Source organism: Panthera uncia (assembly GCF_023721935.1).
Source record: "Panthera uncia isolate 11264 chromosome A1 unlocalized genomic scaffold, Puncia_PCG_1.0 HiC_scaffold_17, whole genome shotgun sequence".
In the NCBI taxonomy this organism is placed as follows: domain Eukaryota; kingdom Metazoa; phylum Chordata; class Mammalia; order Carnivora; family Felidae; genus Panthera; species Panthera uncia.
Genome location: NW_026057577.1, coordinates 110,106,628 through 110,128,289, shown reverse-complemented (window position 1 = coordinate 110,128,289; position 21,662 = coordinate 110,106,628). Strand labels below are relative to the sequence as shown.

Sequence of the window (21,662 nt, the reverse complement as noted above, 5' to 3'; positions counted from 1 at the left end):
TCTCAAAATAAATGAATAAACTTAAACACAAACACACACACACACACACACACACACACACACACACACACACACAGATCCCAAATAAACTATTAGCTTTACACCTCAAAGACATGGAAAAGAAGAACAAATTAAGACAAAAGTTAGCAGAAGGAAGGAAATAATGAAGATAAGAGCAGAAACAGAGACTAGAGAAACAATAGAAAAGATCAATGAAGCTAAAAGCTGTTTTTTTGAAAAGATAAGCAAAATTAACACACCATTAGTTAGACACACACTATTGAATAAAACTGGTGAAAATGGGCATTGTCTTTTTTCCAAAGAAAAAAAGGAGCAAAGACTCAAATAAATTTAGAAATGAAAGAGACATTACAACTGATATTAGAGAAATACAACATACCATAATATCACTTAGAACAATTATGCCAACAAATTGGATAATGAAGAAGAAATAAATTGCTAGAAACATAGAATATATGAGACTGAATCATTCATAGAAAATCTTAACAGACCAATAATGAGTAAGAGACTGAATCAGTAATCAAAAACACCTCAACAAAGAAAATCCCAGGACCAGATGGTGTCACTGGTGAATTCTACCAAACATTTAAAGAATTAACAATCCTACTTAAACTCTTACAAAAAACTGAAGAAGGGAGTACTCACAAACTCATTTTACAAGGCTATCACTCTGACACCAAAGCCAGGTAAGGGCACTACAAGAAAAGTACAGCTCAATATTCTTGATAAATATAAATGTAAAATCCTCAACAAAATAAGAACAAACAGAATTCAGCACATTAAAAGGGTCATACATCATGATTAACTGTGATTTATACCTGGGATGCAAAGATGTTTCAATGTATACAAATTAATAAATGTGATTCATCACATTAATGGAATAAAGGATAAAAAATCATCTCAATGCATGCAGAAAAATCATTTGACAAAAATTTAATATTCTTTCACGATAAAAAATTCTCAGCCAATTAGTCAAAGAATGTACCTCCACATAAGGAAGGCAACATATGGCATGCTCACAGCTAACTTAATCAATGGTGCAGAAAGCTTTTCCCCTAAGATCAGGAATAATACAAGGATGCTCATTCTTGCCACTTCTTTTCAACATAGTATTGAAAATACACATATTTCTAGACATGTTGTATTTTTCATGCCCCTGTAATTGATACCTTTAAATTTTCATTTTATATCTGTTGCATAAACTTTCCTTTTAACAATATTCTATACAGAAACCTTGCTACTTTCCATTTCTAATAATTAACGTATACATTTTCATCACCTATGCATACAATTTTGTCAACAAATGTGTTTTGTTGCTTTCCAATCATTATACCAATTTTTTTTCTTGCCTGATTTCCCTGACTAGGTCTTTCAATACAATACTGAATAAAACTGGTGAAAATGGACACTGTCTTTTTTCTAGACTTTAGACGGAAAATTTTCTATATACCAGTAAATATCAAATTTTCCTATATTTTATAGCCATATATAATATATATTATGTCATGATCAGATTAATGAGGTTCCTTAGAAAGTAAAAGGCAAAGTGGAATGCCCATGAGGAGAGAGAAACTCGGGTCTTTATTTTCCTTACATAATTTCCCTGTCACTATATTATCATTTCCTTCTCACAAAACTTCTGTATGTTCTGGAAACCCTGACTTTCCCATGCCTCCCCATAAGGGCCAGGTGGGGCCAACTTCCATCAAGACCTCTCAAAGTAGATCACTCCTTGCTACATGCCGAAGGTTTTATTTCCCAGATCCAAATGGCCAATTACATGCAGCATCAAACACATGTTCACAATGACACAAAGAATTTTCTCACACGTTTGCACATCTTTTTGGGGTATGCCATGTTCTCTGCAGAGGTTCCCATGCAAAGTCTTACTTCTCAGAGTAAACACTGCGGCCCTGCAGAGAAAGGTCACCTAAGCAGGACATAGGGAGGAATCAAGTAGGAATTCTATTGCAGAAATCGTATTTAGCCACACAGGTCACAACATCCCTGCCACACAGGACTTGTCCCCACCAGGATGCTCTCCTAAAGATTCTTATGGGAGCAGAACTGGCCCCACAACAAAGAATAAAGAAACATTTTAGAGATAGCAGGTGGGATTTTTATGTTCAGATTCATACTTACCCATGTAAGCTATCCCAGGCACATCTTCCACATTCCCTATGGGTTTTTCTCTGAGGACCACTCAATTCTCAGGAAAAAGAACTGGTGCTTCAGGGAGAGGGTAAAACAGGATCTGTGGTGGCATCACACAGGGTCTTTATGTACAAACACCATAATTTATATGCGCTTGAAAAATAAAATAAGTAAAAGTGAGGTCTCCATAACAGTATGCGTTAGGCCACCAGACACAAGAGCAGTGAAATGGACAAAGAAGAGAATAGGAAATCAGGGAAATCAGACACACAGTGTCTGGAATGCAAATCAAGTTTAAATGGGGACACATGGTTATCAGCAACCTCCTGCAAAAGAACAGAGAGGAAAGATAAAGGGGACAAACATGAGCTAAAAACATATTCTCTGCCAGAATTTCATATATAGATGAGGGAACAGATACCATGGATGAAAAAAGGTTTCCCTGAAGTCACACAATCTGTGGGTAATGGAATAAGCATTAAAACCTATGGCCATCTATGTCTTTCCATCACACCAAAGTCCTAGAGGAGAGGAGTGAAACAGAGAAACAAGTGTCAATTCCAAGATCCTAGGACTATCCACTGACACAGACCAACTTATATTCTTTAAATGAAAAACAAAACAAAACACAACAAAAAAACCAAAAGACCACATTTATTGGACCTTATCAATCCATCTTTCCATCTATCTACAAGAATATATATATTTTTTTACATGTACCTTTACAGGAACAATCAAATCCTTCCCTCAAGCACAGTTTCTAGGTTGTGGCATCTTTTGACTCAAGTTTTCTTCATGTGCTCTATGGGGATTTATTTCACAGCCATAATTATGCTAAGCTAACATTAATAATATTACTACTGGTCCAATTCTTATTATGTAACATAATCACAAATATGTGATTCAAAATAGACTATATAACTTGCAATTAATTCAGTTCACAATCTCAAAAGTCTTATTTACGTGCCATAGGGAAAATACCCATTATTTATATAACTGAGATGTTTGTATTATCTTTTTTTTTTTTTTTTAACGTTTTTATTCATTTTTGAGACAGAGAGAGACAGAGCATGAATGGGGGAGGGTGAGAGAGAGGGAGACACAGAATCTGAAACAGGCTCCGGGCTCTGAGCTGTCAGCACAGGGGCCTGATGCAGGGCTCGAACTCACGGACTGCGAGATCGTAACCTGAGCTGAAGTCGGCGCTCAACCGACTGAGCCACCCAGGCGCCCCTAATCTTTGATAAAAAAATAAACATATTAGAAACTTTATCTCATTTCTTAAATTTTACCAGTAAAGATGCCCCCAAACTCATGAAATCTGTAAGTTTGTGGTATTTATTAAGGCTTAAGCAGATACTGAAGACTTTCCTGTGCTTAGTCCATTCTTACGATTTTGCCACTGTATGAATTCTTTGATGTACAGTGAGTTGTGACTTCTGGATGAAGGCTTTCCCACACATAGCACACTGATAGGGTTTCTCCCCAGTATGAATTCTCTGATGTACAACAAGGTCTGACTTCTGGGAAAACGCCTTTCCACATTCAGCACATATGTAAGGTTTTTCTCCTGTATGAATTCGCTGATGCCCTGGGAGGTGAGACTTCTGAGAGAAGGCTTTCCCGCATTCACTGCACACATAAGGTTTTTCTCCTGTGTGAATTCTCTGATGTCCAATGAGATGTGACTGCTGACAGAAAGCTTTTCCACATTCACTGCATTTATATGGTTTTTCTCCAGTATGTGTTCTCTGATGTATGATCAGCTGTGACTTCCGGGAGAAGGTCTTCCCACATTCAGTACATTCATAAGGTTTCTCCCCAGTATGAATTATCTGATGTATAATGAGTTCTGACTTTCTGCTGGAGGCTTCCTCACACTGAGTGCATCTATAGGGTTTCTCCCCAGTGTGAATTCTTTTATGTATAATGAGGTGGGACTTCTCACAGAAGGCTTTCCCACATTCAGCACATTCATATGGTTTCTCTCCAGTATGAGCTCTATGATGTATGATCAGCTGTGACTTCTGGGAGAACGCCTTCCCACACTGATTACATTCATAAGGTTTTTCACCAGTATGTATTCTCTGATGTATAATGAGAGGTGATTTCTGGGAGAAGGCTTTCCCACAGTCACTACATTCGTATGGTTTTTCCCCAGAATGAACTCTCTGATGTATAACGAGGGACGATTTCTGAGAGAAAGCTTTTCCACATTCAGAACACTCGTAAGGTTTTTCCCCAGTATGAGTTCTCTGATGTACAATGAGATGTGACTTTTCACTGAAGGCTTTCCCACATGCACCACAATCATACGGTTTCTCTCCAGTATGAATTCTTTGATGTATAATGAGTTGTGACTTTTTTAGAAAAGATTTTCCACATTCAATGCATATACAGGTCTTGTCTCCAGTTTCAACATTCACATATTGAAAAAGAGACTGTTTATTGCTGATAATCTTTCCACACTGACTATCTTCACAGTGTTTCACTCCATTATGAATTTTTTCATGCTTAGAATAGGAAGAAATAGGTGTACTCCTACATCTAAAATTCTCAACAGTGTTTTTTCTTACATAACCCCTATTACAACTGAGTAAGTTTATATTAGGTATCAAGCTCTTTTCAAATGAGTCACATTTATACAATCTTTGTCCTGAAACATCTAGGTCTATGCAGTCATGAAATATTTTTCCTGATGCCTTATATGTATAACCTGATTCTTCAACAACTGTTTTGTTTTTGATGACCATGACTTGCCTGAGAAGTCTGTCTTTATTTTCCTGATGTCTCTCCATCTGGTCATCACCCTGCCAGACCTTAAAAATGGAGTATAGTGAAGGATCCCTTGTTACACTTTCCAATACCTCCTTATGGAAGGAAACATCTCCAGGTATATCCAATTGAGGGTTGTCAAGTCTAGTCTCCCTCTCTGAAAGAATAAAGAAATAAAATCAAATAGATATAAAGATTTAGTAGAGGACAAAAGGGGTAAAAACAAATGAATGATACAGGACAGTCCAAGAGACAGAGAGCTGGGAAGGCAACAGGCCATTTAAAACATATAAGTTTATCACATGAGAAATTAAAGATGGACTTGACTTCCAATAGTGGTGGCATGAGGTAGTTGAGGAATTCTTCCCAAAAAACAAGTACAAAAACAAATAAAATGATTTTTAAAAAAACAACCAACTCATGGTACAGAAAAACTACCAAAGGCAGGTCATAAGCTGAAAAGTGCTTATTCACCAAAAACTTCTTTCTTAGATAAGAATGGGAAGCTTGTGGAATTTTTTTCTCAGATTTTCCCATCTCCCCCATCCCTAGTTTATGGGGCATTAAAAGATAACAGAAATCCCCATGATATACGCCTTGATGCTGTTAGTAGAGCAGCTAGAAATTTAACAGGGGAATTTGGAAGTAAGAGTCAGAGAAAGGTTGAGATAATAAACTTTCTCTGTACCCCCACCCAACCACTAAAATATTTGTGCAAAGAGACCCTAGAGAGCCCAGAGGTGGTTGAAAATTTGGAGAGACTTGCAAATTTGCTATACTTTTAAAGTGGTCTGACACATCCACAACTCAGGCAGCCAAGAGTGATGGCTTTTGATGTCTAATACAACCTCTGTCCATAACACAAGCTCACCTCTACTTTATGCAGATGAAGGGGAGTCTCTTAGAGAGCCAGGCTTAAACAAAAACTAAGCAAAGACATCAGCAATGACAGTCTATGGGAGAGACAGATGTCACAGTTTAAGACCAAGCAAATTAAATGCTTCTAAAACAAAACAGAAACCCTTAGAAGGACCAGAAGAATCCAGACTACAACATATTATCTACAATACAGAATGTTCAACTAAAAATTGCTAGACATATAAAGAAACAGAAAACTGTGATCTACACTAAGGAACAAAATCAGTCAATAGAAAGTGATTCTCTATAGGTACTGTACTTCATAAACAAAGATCCCAAAGAAGCTATTATAAACACATTAAACACGTTAAGGAGAGGCGCCTAGGTGGCTCAGTCGGTTAAGTATCCAACTCTTGATTTTGGCTCAGGTCATGAACTCACGGTTTGTGAAACCAAGCCCGGCACTGGGCTCCGTGCTGACAGTGTGGAGTGTACTTGGGATTCTCTCACTTTCTGCCCCTCTCCCACTTATATGCACTCTTTTTCCTTCTCAAAATAAATCAATAAACTTAAAAAAAAAAAAAAAAGTTAAGGGAAAAAAGGCTAGGGAATGGGTGAATATGCAATTTTAAAAGAGAAAAAAAGTATATAAAGATATTAGTTTGACTATAAAAAGGCAGAAAGAGGAAATTTTGAGTATTAGAACTTTTTTATATCATGACTGTGTAGTTAACTTACTCTATGTCTAACATTTACTCTGTGTAAGTTAAAACATAAAAGAACCAAATAAAAATTCTAAAGCTGAAATTAAATTTCCACCAGCTGGGTCATTAGATTTGAGAAGCAGAAGGCAAAATCCGAATCCATAAACTTGAAGATATCACTAAAAATTAACTAATTCCAAGAACAAAAAGAAAAAAATATATAAAAACAAACAAACAAAACTTCAGAAATCTATGGTGTAATATTAGGCATTCCAGTATATGCGGGATTGGAGTAGTAGGAAGAGGGAAGAGAAAGAGGCAAAAAAAAATTAGAAAAATGCCTTTAAAATCATCTAATTTGATGAGAAACATTAATTTACATATCCAAGTAATTCCATAAACCACAGGTAGAATACCTAGATAACTAGTCACGTCAAAATTAAGTTGTTGAAAACTGAAGACAAAAAGAAAAATCTTGAAAGCAGCAAGAAAGAAAAAGTGAATGACAAATTCAAAAATATTGGGGCGCCTGGGTGGCGCAGTCGGTTAAGCGTCCGACTTCAGCCAGGTCACGATCTCACGGTCCGTGAGTTCGAGCCCCGCGTCAGGCTCTGGGCTGATGGCTCGGAGCCTGGAGCCTGTTTCCGATTCTGTGTCTCCCTCTCTCTCTGCCCCTCCCCCGTTCATGCTCTGTCTCTCTCTGTCCCAAAAATAAATAAAAAACGTTAAAAAAAAAAAAATTAAAAAAAAAAAAAATACTAAAAACAAGCAACCTGTCAATCAGGAATTCTGTATCTAGGCAAACTTTCCTTTAAACATGGCAAAATAAAGGAATCTGCAGATAAACAAAAACATTTGTTAGCAGAACTGAATGACAGAATATACTAAAGAAATGATCTCTGACAAAATAACACCAAATGATAACTCAAATCCACAGGCCCCTAGAAATTTTTTTAAGTATGTCAGTAAATATAAGGAATTTAAATATGTCTGCCTTTTCTCTTTTGATTTTCTTTAAAATGCTTTTTATTATTTATTTATTTAACTTGTTTTATTTTTTATTTTTTAAAATTTACATCCAAATTAGTTAGCATATAGTGCAACAGTGATTTCAGGAGTAGATTCCTTAGTGCCCCTTACCCATTTAACCCGTCTCCCCTCCCACAACCTCTCCTGTAACCCTCAGTTTGTTCTCCGTATTTATGAGTCTCTTCTGTTTTGTCCCCTTCCCTGTTTTTATATTATTTTTGTGTCCCTTCCCTTATGTTCATCTGTTTTGTCTCTTAAAGTCCTCATATGAGTGAAGTCATATGATTTTGGTCTTTCTCTGACTAATTTCACTTAGCATAATACCCTCCAGTTCCATCCACGTAGTTGCAAATGGCAAGATTTCATTCTTTTTGATTGTCGAGTAATACTCCATTGTGTGTGTGTGTGTGTGTGTGTGTGTGTGTGTATACACATATATATACGTATATATATATTATACATATATATGTATGTACATATATATGTATAACATATATGTATATACATATATACGTATATATTATACATATATATATATATATATATAATATATATGTATATATATACCACATCTTCTTTATCCATTCATCCATCGATGGACATTTGGGCCCTTTCCATACTTTGGCTATTGTTGAGAGTGCTGCTATAAACATGGGGTGCATGTGTCCCTTCGAAACAGCACACCTGTATCCCGTGGATAAATGCCTAGTAGTGTAATTGCTGGGTCATAGGGTAGTTCTATTTTTAGTTTTTTGAGGAACCTCCATACTGTTTTCCAGAGTGGCTACACCAGCTTGCACTGCCATTTAAAAAGCTTTTTAAAGCAAAAATAACAACATATTGTCCAATTTATGATAAACATTTTAAGTGTAACATACATGATTAAAAGAACAAAGCAGCACCAAATGATAAGGGAGAATAGATAATGGAGCTATGTTAGTGCGAAATTTCTATGTTTTGCCAGAAAAATATAGCAGCATTAACATGTAGTAGGTTATAAGAAGTTAAATATCATATTGTAACCCCTATAGCAATATTACATGTATGTAGAGACTGAACTACGAATAAAAATTCTACAGGGAAATTAAAATGGTATACTATAAAACATTCTTTTAACACAAAAGAAGACAGGAAAAGAAAAAGGACTAAAAGAGAGATTAAACAAACAGAAAACAAATAGCAAAATGGCAAACATAAATCAAAACAAATCAATAATTGCATTAACTAGAAATGGAATAATATTCCAGTCAGAAACTGTCAGTCTGGATAAAACAGTTAAGAATCAACTATACATTGTCTATAATAAGTTCACTTTATTATTTTTTACATATTTATTTATTTTGAGAGAGTGCAAGTGCATGGGGGAGGAGCAGAGAGAGAAGGAGACAGAATCCCAAGCAGGCTCCACACTGTCAGTTCAGAGTGCAAAGCAGAGCTCAATCTTACAAACTGTGAGATCATGACTTGAGCTGAAATCAACAGTCAGATGCTTAACCAACTAAGCCACCCAGGTGCCCCAAGAAATTCACTTTAAATTCAAAGACAAATAGGCTGAAAACAAAAGAATGGGGAGAAAAACATCATGCAAACTATAATCATAAGAGAAGTGAAGTAGCTGTATTAGTATTAGACAATATAGACTTCAAGATAATAAATATTATTAGAAACAAAGAAGTATATTTCAAAACTGTAAAAGGAGATTTGCAAGAAGATATAACCATTACAACACATCTATGTGTTATAGATGCCCATAACACACATATTAAAACTAACAAAAATGAAAGGAAAAAAAGACAAATTAATGTCTACAGATTTCAACATTCCTCTCACAAGATGTATAAAAGAACAAACACACACACACACACACACACACACACACAAACACACACACACACACAATAAGCATCAATGAACCTGACATCTATAAATACCCCATCCAACAACAAAATACACATTCATTTCAAGAATATGTGAATCAAACATCAGAATAGACTACATACTGGGCTGCAAAACAAACCGTAATAATTTTATGAGGACAGAAATCATACAGCGTATATTCTCCAACCATAATAAAATCAGAAATAAATATCAAAAAGGGATCTCAAAAATTCCCCCAAATGTTTGGAAAATAACATACTTGTAAATAACCTATGTGTCAAAAAGTCCAATAAGGAATTAAAAAATAACTTGGGAATGCAAGCTGGTGCAGCCACTCTGGAAAACAGTATGGAGGTTCCTCAAAAAACTAAAAATAGAACTACCCTACGACCCAGCAATTGCACTACTAGGCATTTATCCATGGGATACAGGTGTGCTGTTTCGAAGGGACACATGCACCCCCATGTTTATAGCAGCACTCTCAACAACAGCCAAAGTATGGAAAGAGCCCAAATGTCCATCGATGGATGAATGGATAAAGGTGTGGTATATATATACACAATGGAGTATGACTTGGCAATCAAAAAGAACGAAATCTTGCCATTTGCAACTACATGGATGAAACAGGAGGGTATCATGCTAAGTGAAATTAGTCAGAGAAAGACCAAAATCATATGACTTCACTCATATGAGGACTTTAAGAGACAAAACAGATGAACATAAGGGAAGGGAAACAAAAATAATATAAAAACAGGGAAGGGGACAAAACAGAAGAGACTCATAAATATGGAGAACAAACTGAGGGTTACTGGAGGGGTTGGAGGGGGGATGGGCTAAATGGGTAAGGGGCACTAAGGAATCTACTCCTGAAATCACTGTTGCACTATATGCTAACTAATTTGGATGTAAATTATTTTTAAAAAAAAGAAAGAAAGAAATTAGAAAATAACTTGAAACAGGGCGCCTGGATGGCTGAGTCGGTTAAGCGTCTGACTTCGGCTCAGGTCATGATCTCGCAGTTCGTGACTTGAAGCCCCGCGTCAGGCTCTGCTCACAGCTCAGAGCCTGGAGCCTGCTTCAGATTCTGTGTCTTCCTCTTTCTGCCCCTCCCCTACTCATGCTCTGTCTCTGTCTCTCAAAAATGAATAAACGTTAAAAAAATTAAAAAAAAAAAGAACTTGAATGAAAATGAAAACAGTATGTCAAAATTTGTGAAACACAGTTAAAGCAGTACCTAGAGGACAAGTTATATGCAGGTGATGTTCATTTTGCATGATTCCGACATGCATGAATTTCAGTACAGTTTAGTTAAGTAATACCAGTCTGGCATCAAGACCGTTAACGTTTTAATTACCACAGTATAGTACCTGCGGCTAATAGCATAAAGTACAAACTTCACTGCCAGCCTTGAGTCCACAAATCAATATGTAAATAACAGATACACATCATGCTCAGTACTCAATCATTTCACTTATTTCAAAGTCTGTTGTCAGTTATTAATTCTACATCTGTTATCCGATACATATACAGATACATATACAGAACACAAAGTGTATAGATGTGTTTCCTCTCTGTCTCCCAGTGAAAACCCACACAGCATTTTACAAAAATGGTAACTGAAACAGGGAACTGGCCTACAAAGATGAAGATGCAACAGAGAAACAACACTAACAATACTGGATGTGGTTACAAGATAGATGATGGTGGAAATGTTGGGATTGCCACTATTCATAAGTCTTTAGGCATGTAGACAGAAGGATTTAGTGAAGGTAAAAGTTAATTGACAAAAATTCTTAGGTTGTGATGAAAAGAATAAATATATTACAGAAAAAGTGACCCTGGAAAAAAATCTTCACAGTTTCTTGAACATAACTCACAACACTGAAAACAAAAAGGGTAAAATGTTGGCGGCTGATCCAACCTTGGAAAAGAGTTTGAGAATTCAGTAAGATATAGAAAACAGGTTCATTTCCTATCATAAGTTACACAAGAATAAGAAGGTAGACACTGCTCAAACTACTCTGTACAGGGCTGTTAAAAAAAAATAAAAGACATTTTCAATGCTGTCAATGTTTTAAATTGCAAGGTAGTAAATATTTGTTTTACTATCTCTATACAGTCATAACCAACATTGAGATCATTTTTAATGTTTTCATAAAAAGTTTCAACAAATTACAAAACAATTTTAATTTTTTCCATTGATTATGAAGACTAGTTTGCAAAGTTTTGGCCTGTATGGTTAATTTTTATGGTCCTTTGCTACCACACAGGTGAGAACTACCTGTATTTAAATGCTCATATTAGAAAACAAAACAGATCTCAAATAAATAATCTAAGCTTCCACCTTAAGAAGCTAGAAAAAGAGCAAATTAAACCCAAAATAAGTAGAAGACAGGAAAAATAAAGATCAGAGTGGAAGTCAAGGCAATAGAAAATGGACAAACAACAGAGAAAAAGAAATGAAACAAGAAACTGATTATTTGAAAAAATTAATAAAATTAGTATGCTTTAGTTAGCAAAGAGAAAAAAAAAGGGAAATGGCAATGGCAAAGTAGCAATGAAAAACAGAACATCTCTAGATCCTACAGACATAAAAGATCCTACAGACATAAAAGAACAATAGGGGATTATCATGAAAAATATGATACCCATGAATTTGCCAATTTGGATGAAAGACAAAAATTCCTTTAAAGACATGAATTACCAGAACCCACTCAAGAAAAAATAGATAACTAGAATACATTCACATCAAGGAAAGAAATTTGGTAAATAAAAATCTTCCCACAAAGAAAAGTCCAGACCCAGACCGGTAAATTCTATCACTGTAATATACCATAACCATGAGTATAACAGCTTCTCCAGGTCTGTGAGTTCTTCTAGCAAATCATCAAACTGCAGGGTGGTCTTCCAGATCCCCAACACAAGCAGCAAACCAAATCCAGCAATACATAAAAAGATTTATACACCATCAGCAAGTTGAAATTGTCCTGGAATGTAAGGTTGGTTTACTATCCAATAATCAATTAATTAAAATTCAGTAATATATCAGAATAAAAAGATCTCAGTAAATGCAAAAAAAATTACATTTGTCAAAATCCAACACATTTTTCATTACAAAAAAACACCAAAAAATTAGGAATAGAAAAGAAATCCCTCAACCTGATAAAGGGCATGACAACCTATAGCTAATATACTTAACACTGAAAGATTGGATATCCCCCCCACAAAACATCAGGAATAAGACAAGAATGTCCACCCCCTATTCTATTCAAAATTGTACTGGAGGTTCTAACCAGGATACTTAGGCAAGAAGAAGAAATAAAAGGTATCCAATGTGTGAAGGAATATAAAACTATCTCTTTTTGTAGGTGACAAATCGTTTATACAGAAAATCCTAAGAGATCAACTAAAGAACAATTAGAACTAATAATAAATGGGGCGACTGAGTGGCTCAGTCAGTTAAGCAAGTGACTCTTGATTTCAGCTCAGATCATGATCTCAGTTTGTGAGATCCAGCCCTTGCATCGGGCTCCATGCTGACAGCATTGAGCCAGCTTGGGATTCTCTCTCCCTCTCTCTCTGCCCCTCCCCTGTTCACTCACACTCAAAATAAAGAAATAAAAACTTACAAAAATAAAAATAAAAATAAAAAAGACCTGGGGTGCCTGGCTGGCTCAGTCAGTTAAGCATCTGACTTCAGCTCAAGTCATGATCTTGTTATGGTTCATGGGCCTGAGCCCCACATCAGGCTCTGCACTGACAGTGTGGAGCCTGCCTGGGATTCTCTCTCTGCCCCTCCCCCTTGCTCTCTCTCTCTCTCAAAATAAATAAATAAGCTTAAAAAAAAAAAAAGAAATAATAGGGATGCTTGGGTGCCTCAGTCAGTTGAGCATCTGACTTTGGCTCAGGTCATGATCTCACGGCTCATGAGTTCAAACCCCATGTTGGGGTCTGTGCTGACAGCTCAGAGCCTGGAGCCTGCTTCAGATTCTGTCTCTCTCTGATCCTCCCCTGTTCACACACTGTCTCTGTCTGTCTGTCTCTATCTCAAATATAAATAAAATAAAATAAGTTAAAGAAAAAGAAATAATGAGTTTATTAGTAAGTTCTCAGAATACTAGACCAATATATAAAAATAAATTACATTTCCATACACTTGCAATGGACAATCCAAAAATGAAATTAACAACACAATTCCATTTATAATAGCATCAAATAAAAGACTAAGAAACAAATTTAACAAGTATGAAATTTATACTCTGAAAACTATTGTTGAAAAAAATTAATGATCTAAGTGAAAGGAAAAAATTATATGCTCCCACTGATTAGAAGATTTAATATTGTTAAGACAGCAATACTACTCAAATCAATCTAAAAATTCAACAAATCCCTATCAGAATCTAAGAATACTTATTTGTAGAAATGGATACTCTTTATTCCAAAATTCACATGAACCCTGAACAGCCAATGTTTCCAGTCTTGGAAAAGAAAAACAATATTGGAAGAATGACATTTCCCAATTTCAAAACTTACTACAAGCAACGATAGTCAAGAGACTGGCACAGAGATAGATATACAGATAGGCAGAATAGTATAGTCAGAAATAAACTCTTTCATTTATGGCTAACTGATTTTTGGCAAGAGTGCCAAGACCATTCAATGGGAAAAGAAAAATCACTTCAATAAATGGTGCTGGAACAAATTCATTCTATGAGGCAGCATTACCCTGATTCCCAAACCAGGTAAAGACACCACACACACACAAAAAGAGACCTAAAAGCCAGTATCTCTGATGAATACAGATGCAAAAATCCTCAACAAAATAGTAGCAGATTGAATTCAACAATACATTAAAACAATCGTTCACCACAATGAAGTGGGATTTATTCCCAGGATGTAAGAGTGGTTCAGTATTTGCAAAAAATCAACTGATGTGTCCCATCAAGGATAAAGCCATATGATCATTTCAATAGATGCAGAAAAAGCATTTGACAAAGTATAAAATTTATTCATAATAAAAACCCTCAACAAAGTAGGTTTAGAGAGAACATACCTCAGCATAATAAAGGCATCATATATGAAAAGCCCACAGCTAACATCATACTCAATGGGGAAAAACTGAGAGCTTTTCCTGTAAGGTCAGGAACAAGACAAGAATGTCCACTCTCACCACTTTTATCCAACAGAGTACTGGAAGTCCTAGCCCTAGTAATCAGACAAAAAGAAATAAAAGACATCCAAACTGGTAAGGAAGAAGTAAAACTTTCACTATTTGCAGGTGACATGATATACTATATACCGAAAACCTGAAAGACTCCACCAAAAAACTGCTGGAACTCATATATGAATTCAGTAAGGTCACAGGATACAACATTTATCTACATTTCTATACATTAATAATAAAGCAAAAAGAAATTAAGGAAACAATCTCATTTACAATAATACAAATACCTAGGAGGTATTAACCAAATACCTCCTGGTATTAACCAAAGAGGAGAAAAACCCATATTCTGAAAACTAGAAAACAATGATGAAAGAAATTGAAGACACAAACAAATAGACATTCCATGTTCATTGATTGGAAGAACAAATATTGTTATTTGTAAATTGTTATATAGTAAAATGTCGATACTACCCAAAGCAATCTACACAAGTATTGCAATCCCTATCAAAATACCAACAGCATTTTTCACAGAACTAGAACAAACAATCCTAAAATTTGTAGGGAACCACAAAAGACCCTGAACAGCCAAAGCAACCTTGAAAAAGAAAAACAGGGGCACCCGGGTGGCTCAGTCGGTTAAGTGTGCAACTTCGGCTCAGGTCATGATCTCCCAGTTTGTGGGTTCGAGCCCCGTGTCAGGCTCTTGACAGCTGGGAGCCTGGAGCCTGCTTCAGATTGTGTGTCTCCCTCTCTGTCTGCCCCTCCCCCACTCCTTCTCTCTCTCTCTCTCTCTCTCTCTCTCTCTCTCTCTCTCAAAAATAAACAAACATTGGGGCGCCTGGGTGGCTCAGTCGGTTAAGCCGCCGACTTCGGCTCAGGTTATGATCTCGCACTCCGTGAGTTCGAGCCCCGCGTCAGGCTCTGTGCTGACAGCTCAGAGCCTGGAGCCTGTTTCAGATTCTGTGTCTCCCTCTCTCTGACCCTCCCCGTTCATGCTCTGTCTCTCTCTGCATCAAAAATAAACGTTAAAAAATTTTAAAAATAAAATAAATAAACAAAAAAGATTTAAAAAGAAAAGAAAAGAAAAACTGGAGGGACCAAAATTCCAGACTTCAAGTTATATTACAAAACTGCAGTAATCAAAACAGGATGGTACTGACACGAAAACATAGATCAGTAGAACAGAATACAGAGCCCAGATATAAACCCACAATTCTATGATCAATTAATCTTCAAGAATATACAATGGGAAAAAGACAGTCTCTTCAACAAATGGTGTTGGGAAAACTGGACAGCTACATGCAAAAAAATGAAAACGGATCATTTTCTGAAACTGTACACAAAAATAAACTCAAAATGGATTAAGGATCTAAATGTGAGACCTGAAACCATAAAAATCCTAGAAGAGAGCACAGGCAGTAATTTCTCTGACACTGGCCATAACAATATGTTTTTAGATATGTCCTCTGCGGCAAGGGAAACAAAAGCAAAAATAAACTATTGGAACTACATCAAAATAAAAAGTCTGCACAGCAAAGGTAACAACCAACAAAACTAAAAGACAACCTATGGAATGGGAGAAGATGTTTGCAAATGACTTATCTAACAAAAGGTTAGTATCCAAAATATACAAAGAACTTATACAACTCAACACCTAAAAAATAAATAATCCAATTAAAAACTGGCAGAAGACATTTGCAACTACGTGGATAGAACTGGAGGGTATTATGCTGAGTGAAATTAGTCAGACAAAGACAAATATCATGTACCTCACTCATGTGGAATTTAAGATACAAAACGGATGAACATAAGGGAAGGGAAGGAAAAATAATATAAAAACGTGGAGGGGGACAAAACCTAAGAGACTATTAAATACAGGGAACAAACTGAGGGTTGCTGGAGGGGCTGTGGATGGGGGGGATGGGCTAAATGGTAAGGGGCCTTAAGGAAGACACTTGTTGGGCTGAGTACTGGGTGTTATACATAGGGGATTAATCACTGGAATCTACTCCTGAAAACATTATTGCACTATATGCTAACTAACTTGGATGTATATTATAAATAAACAAATAAATATGGGGTGCCTGGGTGGCTCAGTTGGTTAAGCGTCCGACTTCAGCTCAGGTCACGATCTCACAGTCCGTGAGTTCAAGCCCCGCGTCAGGCTCTGTGTGGACAGCTCTGAGCCTGGAGCCTGCTTTGGATTCTGTGTCTCCCTCTCTCTACCCCTCCCCTGCTCACGCTCTGTCTCTCTCTGTCTCAAAAAAAATTTTTTTTAATTAAAAAATAAATAAATAACAATGGGCAGAAGACATGAACAGACATTTCTCCAAAGATGACATCCAGATGGCCAACAGACACATAAAAAATAAAAAGATGTTCAAAATCACTCATCAGGGAAATGCAAATCAAAACCACAATGAGATATTATTACCTCACACCTGTCAGAATGTCTAAAATCAAAAGCTCTACGTTAACTAAAATTTAAATTAAAAAAAAAAAAGTAGGGGATGGGCTCAAGAAACAACAAATGTTGTTGAGGATGTCAAGAAAAAGAACACCTGTGCATTGCTGGTGGGAATGCAAACTGATACACCACTGTGGGAGACAGTATGGACATTCCTCAAAAAATTAAAAACAGAACTACCCTATGATCCAGTAATCACACTACTGGGAATTTACCCAAATACAAAAACACTAATTCAAAGGGACACATGCACCCCTATGTTTACTGCAGCATAATTTACAATAGCCAAACTATGGAAGCAGCCTAAGTGTCCATCAACAGATGAACAGATAAAGAAGATATGGTATATATACACAATAGAATATCATTGAGCCATAAGAAAGAATGAAATCTTGCCATCTGCAGCAACATGTATGGATCTAGAGTAAAATGCTGAACGAAATAAGCCAGTCAGAGAAACGCAAATACCATTTGATTTCACTCATGTGGAATTTAAGAAACAAATGAACAAAGGAAAAAACAAAAAAAAGACAAAACAAAACCAGACTGAACTACAGAGAACAAACTGATGATTATCAGAGGGGAGGTGTGGGGGGATGGGTGAAGTAGTTAAAGGGGATTAAGAGTACACTTATCTTGATGAGAACTGAATAATATATGGGATTTTTGAATCACTATACGGTATACCTGAAACTAATACAACACTGTATTTAAGTTTACTAGTATTAAAAAAATAAAAATGAAAAAAACCACACGTCATCATCAAAAGATAAATAAATAAATAAATAAATAAATAAATAAATAAAATGGCGCTGGAACACCTGGATTGCCACATGCAAAAGAATGAAGTTGGAACCTTACTTCATATCATGTGCAAAAATTAATTCAAAATGTATCAAAGACCTAAATGTAAGAACATTAACAGTATAAAACTTTTAGGAAAAAAACATAGGGGTAAACTTCATGACCTTGGATTTGGCAATGGATTCTTGGATATGACAGCAACAAAAGAACAACAGAAAAACTGGGCTTCATCAAAATTAAAAAATCATGTGTGTCAAAGGATACTATCAAGAGAGTGAAAACATTGGGGCACCTGGGTGGCTCAGCTGGTTAAACATCTGACTCTTGATTTCAGCTCAGGTCATGATCTCATGATTCACGAGACTGAGATCGAGCCCCACATTGGGTTCAATGTTGGCAGCTTGGAGCCTGCTTGGAATTCATTCTCTTCCTCTCTCTCTGTCCCTCCCCCTCTCGTGTTCTCTCCCTCTCAAAAAGTAAATAAATAGCTTAAAAAAAAAAAGAGTAAAAAGGCAACCCATAGGATGGAAGTATTTGCAAATCATATATCTGGTTAAGAGACTGAAATCAAATAAGAACTCCAGGAGCTTCCAGGTTGGGGAACACATGGGAGGCGCTAGGAGAATGGTGGTGCACCTGGAGAGGGAACGGGAGCTCTGCGCCCCTTCCACATACCTTCCTCTAGGTATCCCCTCCATCTGGGTGTTCCTGGGTTACATACCCTTTTATAGTAAACTGACAATCTAGGTAAAGCTCAGAAGAGCCTTGTGAGTTCTCCAGATTCCTCTTCCCCTGTATCAGTGACAAGTTGGACGGCAGATGGTGTTAACTTCAGTCAATTGGATTCCTGAGGGACCAGTGGAGCATGCCCCCCTGCCAAACTGTGTTGGATTTGCATCACGTAAAGGAAACAAACACTGTTGTGTTAAGGCACTGGCATGTGGAGGTTAATCTGTAATACAGTATATCTAGCCTGTCCTAATTAATACTAAAATCAGTACCAGTGAACAACAAAAAAGAATCTATACAAAACACTTTATCTACATAAAGAACTTTACATAAAAATTCCATATATGTTCTATATAAGAATTTTATCTATACAAGGAATTCTTACAACTCATTAATAAAAAGACAAATAGTTCAAAATAGAAAAAGGATCCCAACACACTATTTTCCAAAGAAGATACATAATGATAAATAGCAAATGAAAATATGCTCTTATTTTAGTTAAACACAAAGTTGACATATGACCCAGCAATTCCATTCCTAGGTACACACTGAAGAAAAAATAAAACCTATGTCTACACAAAAACTTATGCATGAATGTTTACAGTAGCATTATTCATGTTGCCAGAAGGTGGAAACAAGCCAAATATCCAATGATTGATGAATGGATAACCAAATGTAGTACATCCATACAATGGAATATTACTCAGCCAAAAAAGGAATGAAGGACTGATACATGCTATAATGTGGATGAACCTCAAAAACAGTATGCTAACTGAAAGAAGCCAGTCACAAAAGACCACATATTACATTATTTCGTTTAAATGAAATATCAAGGGGCACCTGGGTGGCTCAGTTGGTTAAGCGTCCAATTCTTGGTTTTGGCTCAGGTCACAATCTCACAGTTTCGTGGGTTTGAGTCTCATGTCAGGCTCTGCACTGGTGGCACAGAGTCTGCTTAGGATTCTCCTCTTTCCCTCACTCTCTGCCTCTAACCTCCTCACACTGTTTCTGTCTCTCTCAAAATAAATAAATAAAACTTAAAAAAACACATTTAATAAATGAAATATCAAGAGTAGGCAAATTAACAAAGACAGAAAGTAGATTAGTGGTTGCTTAGGGCTGGGAGATGGGAAACAGGGGTGTGATAGCTAAATAGTACAGGATCTCTTTTGTAGGTGATAAAAATGTTTTAAAATTGGCTGTGGCAATTGTTACACATTATCTGTGAATACACTAAAAACCACTGAATTGTTAACTTTGGGTCAACTGTAAGGCATGTGAGTTATATCTTAAAGTTGTGTAAATAAAAATAGTAACAGAAAATTTCAGAGTACAGCTAATGAAACTTTGTCTGTATTCACACTGTGCATCCACACTTATATTACGTTAGTCTCCAATAAATATCTTTTACTGAAGTCAAGTAAGCCTAGCAAATTTCTTCCAGAAAGCCATAAGGATTCCTAACTCCAAGAATTTATACACATCCATTCCTAGAGCTTGCCTTCGCCATCCTCCTGCCTAACCCACACTCCAAATATAATTCAGAGGGGCTGGTTCATGCTGGGAAAACATGCCTTCTTAAGTTATGCCACATCTCTTTAGACTATGATTTTCATTTAACTCCTAAAACATTAACTAGATTGGTCATGCAATTTTACACAGCCATGAACTTTGATTCCTATCTTTCCATGTAAAACCTATGTTCCTGAAAAGCATCTGATTTCTAGTGCCTTTGAATTTCTTCTCGAAAGGCACTAAAGACATGATTGTTGAGTGAATCAGTAAGAAACTTTTTTTCTCTTTGTGGCTCACTATTACTTAACGAGTTGCCGAATACTTACTACACGTTCAGCACAGGAGCAAGAGGGAATAGGAACTGCCAACTAGGTGGAAGCATAAGTCTCAGCCACCAGCCAATTAAAAACAAAAAACAAAGAAACTGAGATTTCACTTCCCTTGACTCCCACCTGCTAGATTTTTACCTGGATAGATCCAATCTGATACATCTCTCTTTATTATCCATGGCTCTTCTCCTTGTTCCAACTTGGAGATGACATCTGGTTTGGAAACTGGATGCCCTATTATAGAGAAATCAGAGAGGAATTGGGTTGACTGCAGTGAAGAAAAAAAAGGGTGCTATTTTAGGAGCCCCACAATGAAGCTGTCCAGCTGTCCAGCTGCCCCCAGCAGAGTAATAACCCGCTGGAGAGGAGATTGGGGAATAGAGAGCACAAAATCAGTCATTACATATGTCAGGAACCCACCCAATTTGATCAAATGAGAAGAGATAAGCACCGGATTAGATATGCTGAGATATGCGGGGAAGCCATCCTTACCCAATGAGATCACATGGCTGAAGTTCTCCAGCATCACGTCTCTATACAGGGTCCTCTGAGCAGGGTCCAGTTGCTGCCACTCCTCCTTAGTGAAAGCTACAGCCACATCCTCAAATGACAATGGACCCTATAATAGCATGCTCCTGTTCAATCTGAAGTGATCATTCCCATTTTTACCACAGCATGCAAAACTATGTGCCCAGTTCTATGTCATGCCTATTCAGAAAAATGATGTAAAATTTTGTCTTTAGCAAAAAGAGTCAAACATATCAGAAGAACAGAAGAGCAAAAGAGACTTACTCACAAATGGGAATTCAATAAAGGCAGCATTTTAAATAAGTAAATTGTTCAATAAATGGTACTGGAAAAAGTGGATAGTCATTCAGTTAAATAAGAAAGTTGAGACTTTATGTTTTAAAAACAAGAAACAGGGGCGCCTGGGTGGCTCAGTCGGTTAAGCGTCCGACTTCGACTCAGGTCACGATCTCACGGTCCGTGAGTTCGAGCCCCGCGTCAGGCTCTGGGCTGATGGCTCAGAGCCTGGAGCCTGCTTCCGATTCTGTGTCTCCCTCTCTCTCTGCCCCTCCCCCATTCATGCTCTGTCTCTCTCTGTCTCAAAAATAAATAAAAACGTTAAAAAAAAATTTAAAAAAAACAAAAAAAAACAAAAAAAAACAAGAAACAGTTTCCAGATGGGGAAAAAAAAAAAATCTAAGCATTGAAAATTATTAATACTGGCTATC

The 21,662-nt window shown here is 36.6% G+C and overlaps 1 protein-coding gene across 3 annotated transcripts in view; it reads right to left on the bottom strand.

Moving 5' to 3' along the window:
* Positions 1 to 217: 217 nt before the first annotated feature.
* The window catches only part of LOC125934543 (zinc finger protein 300-like), a 36,209-nt gene continuing 14,764 nt past the window's right edge, over positions 218 to 21,662 (bottom strand). Inside the window, exons 4-6 of one of the 3 annotated variants that reach the window (XM_049647989.1) lie at positions 20,920 to 21,046; positions 20,535 to 20,661; positions 218 to 5,103 (exon numbers count right to left, since the gene is read on the bottom strand). In XM_049647989.1, coding sequence (XP_049503946.1) covers positions 3,564 to 5,103; positions 20,535 to 20,661; positions 20,920 to 21,046 — 1,794 coding nt within the window. In that variant the 3' untranslated portion in view covers positions 218 to 3,563. Of the gene's footprint in view, positions 5,108 to 20,534; positions 20,662 to 20,919; positions 21,047 to 21,662 lie in introns of all 3 variants that reach the window. The other 2 variants (XM_049647987.1, XM_049647988.1) reach the window with 2 other exon arrangements.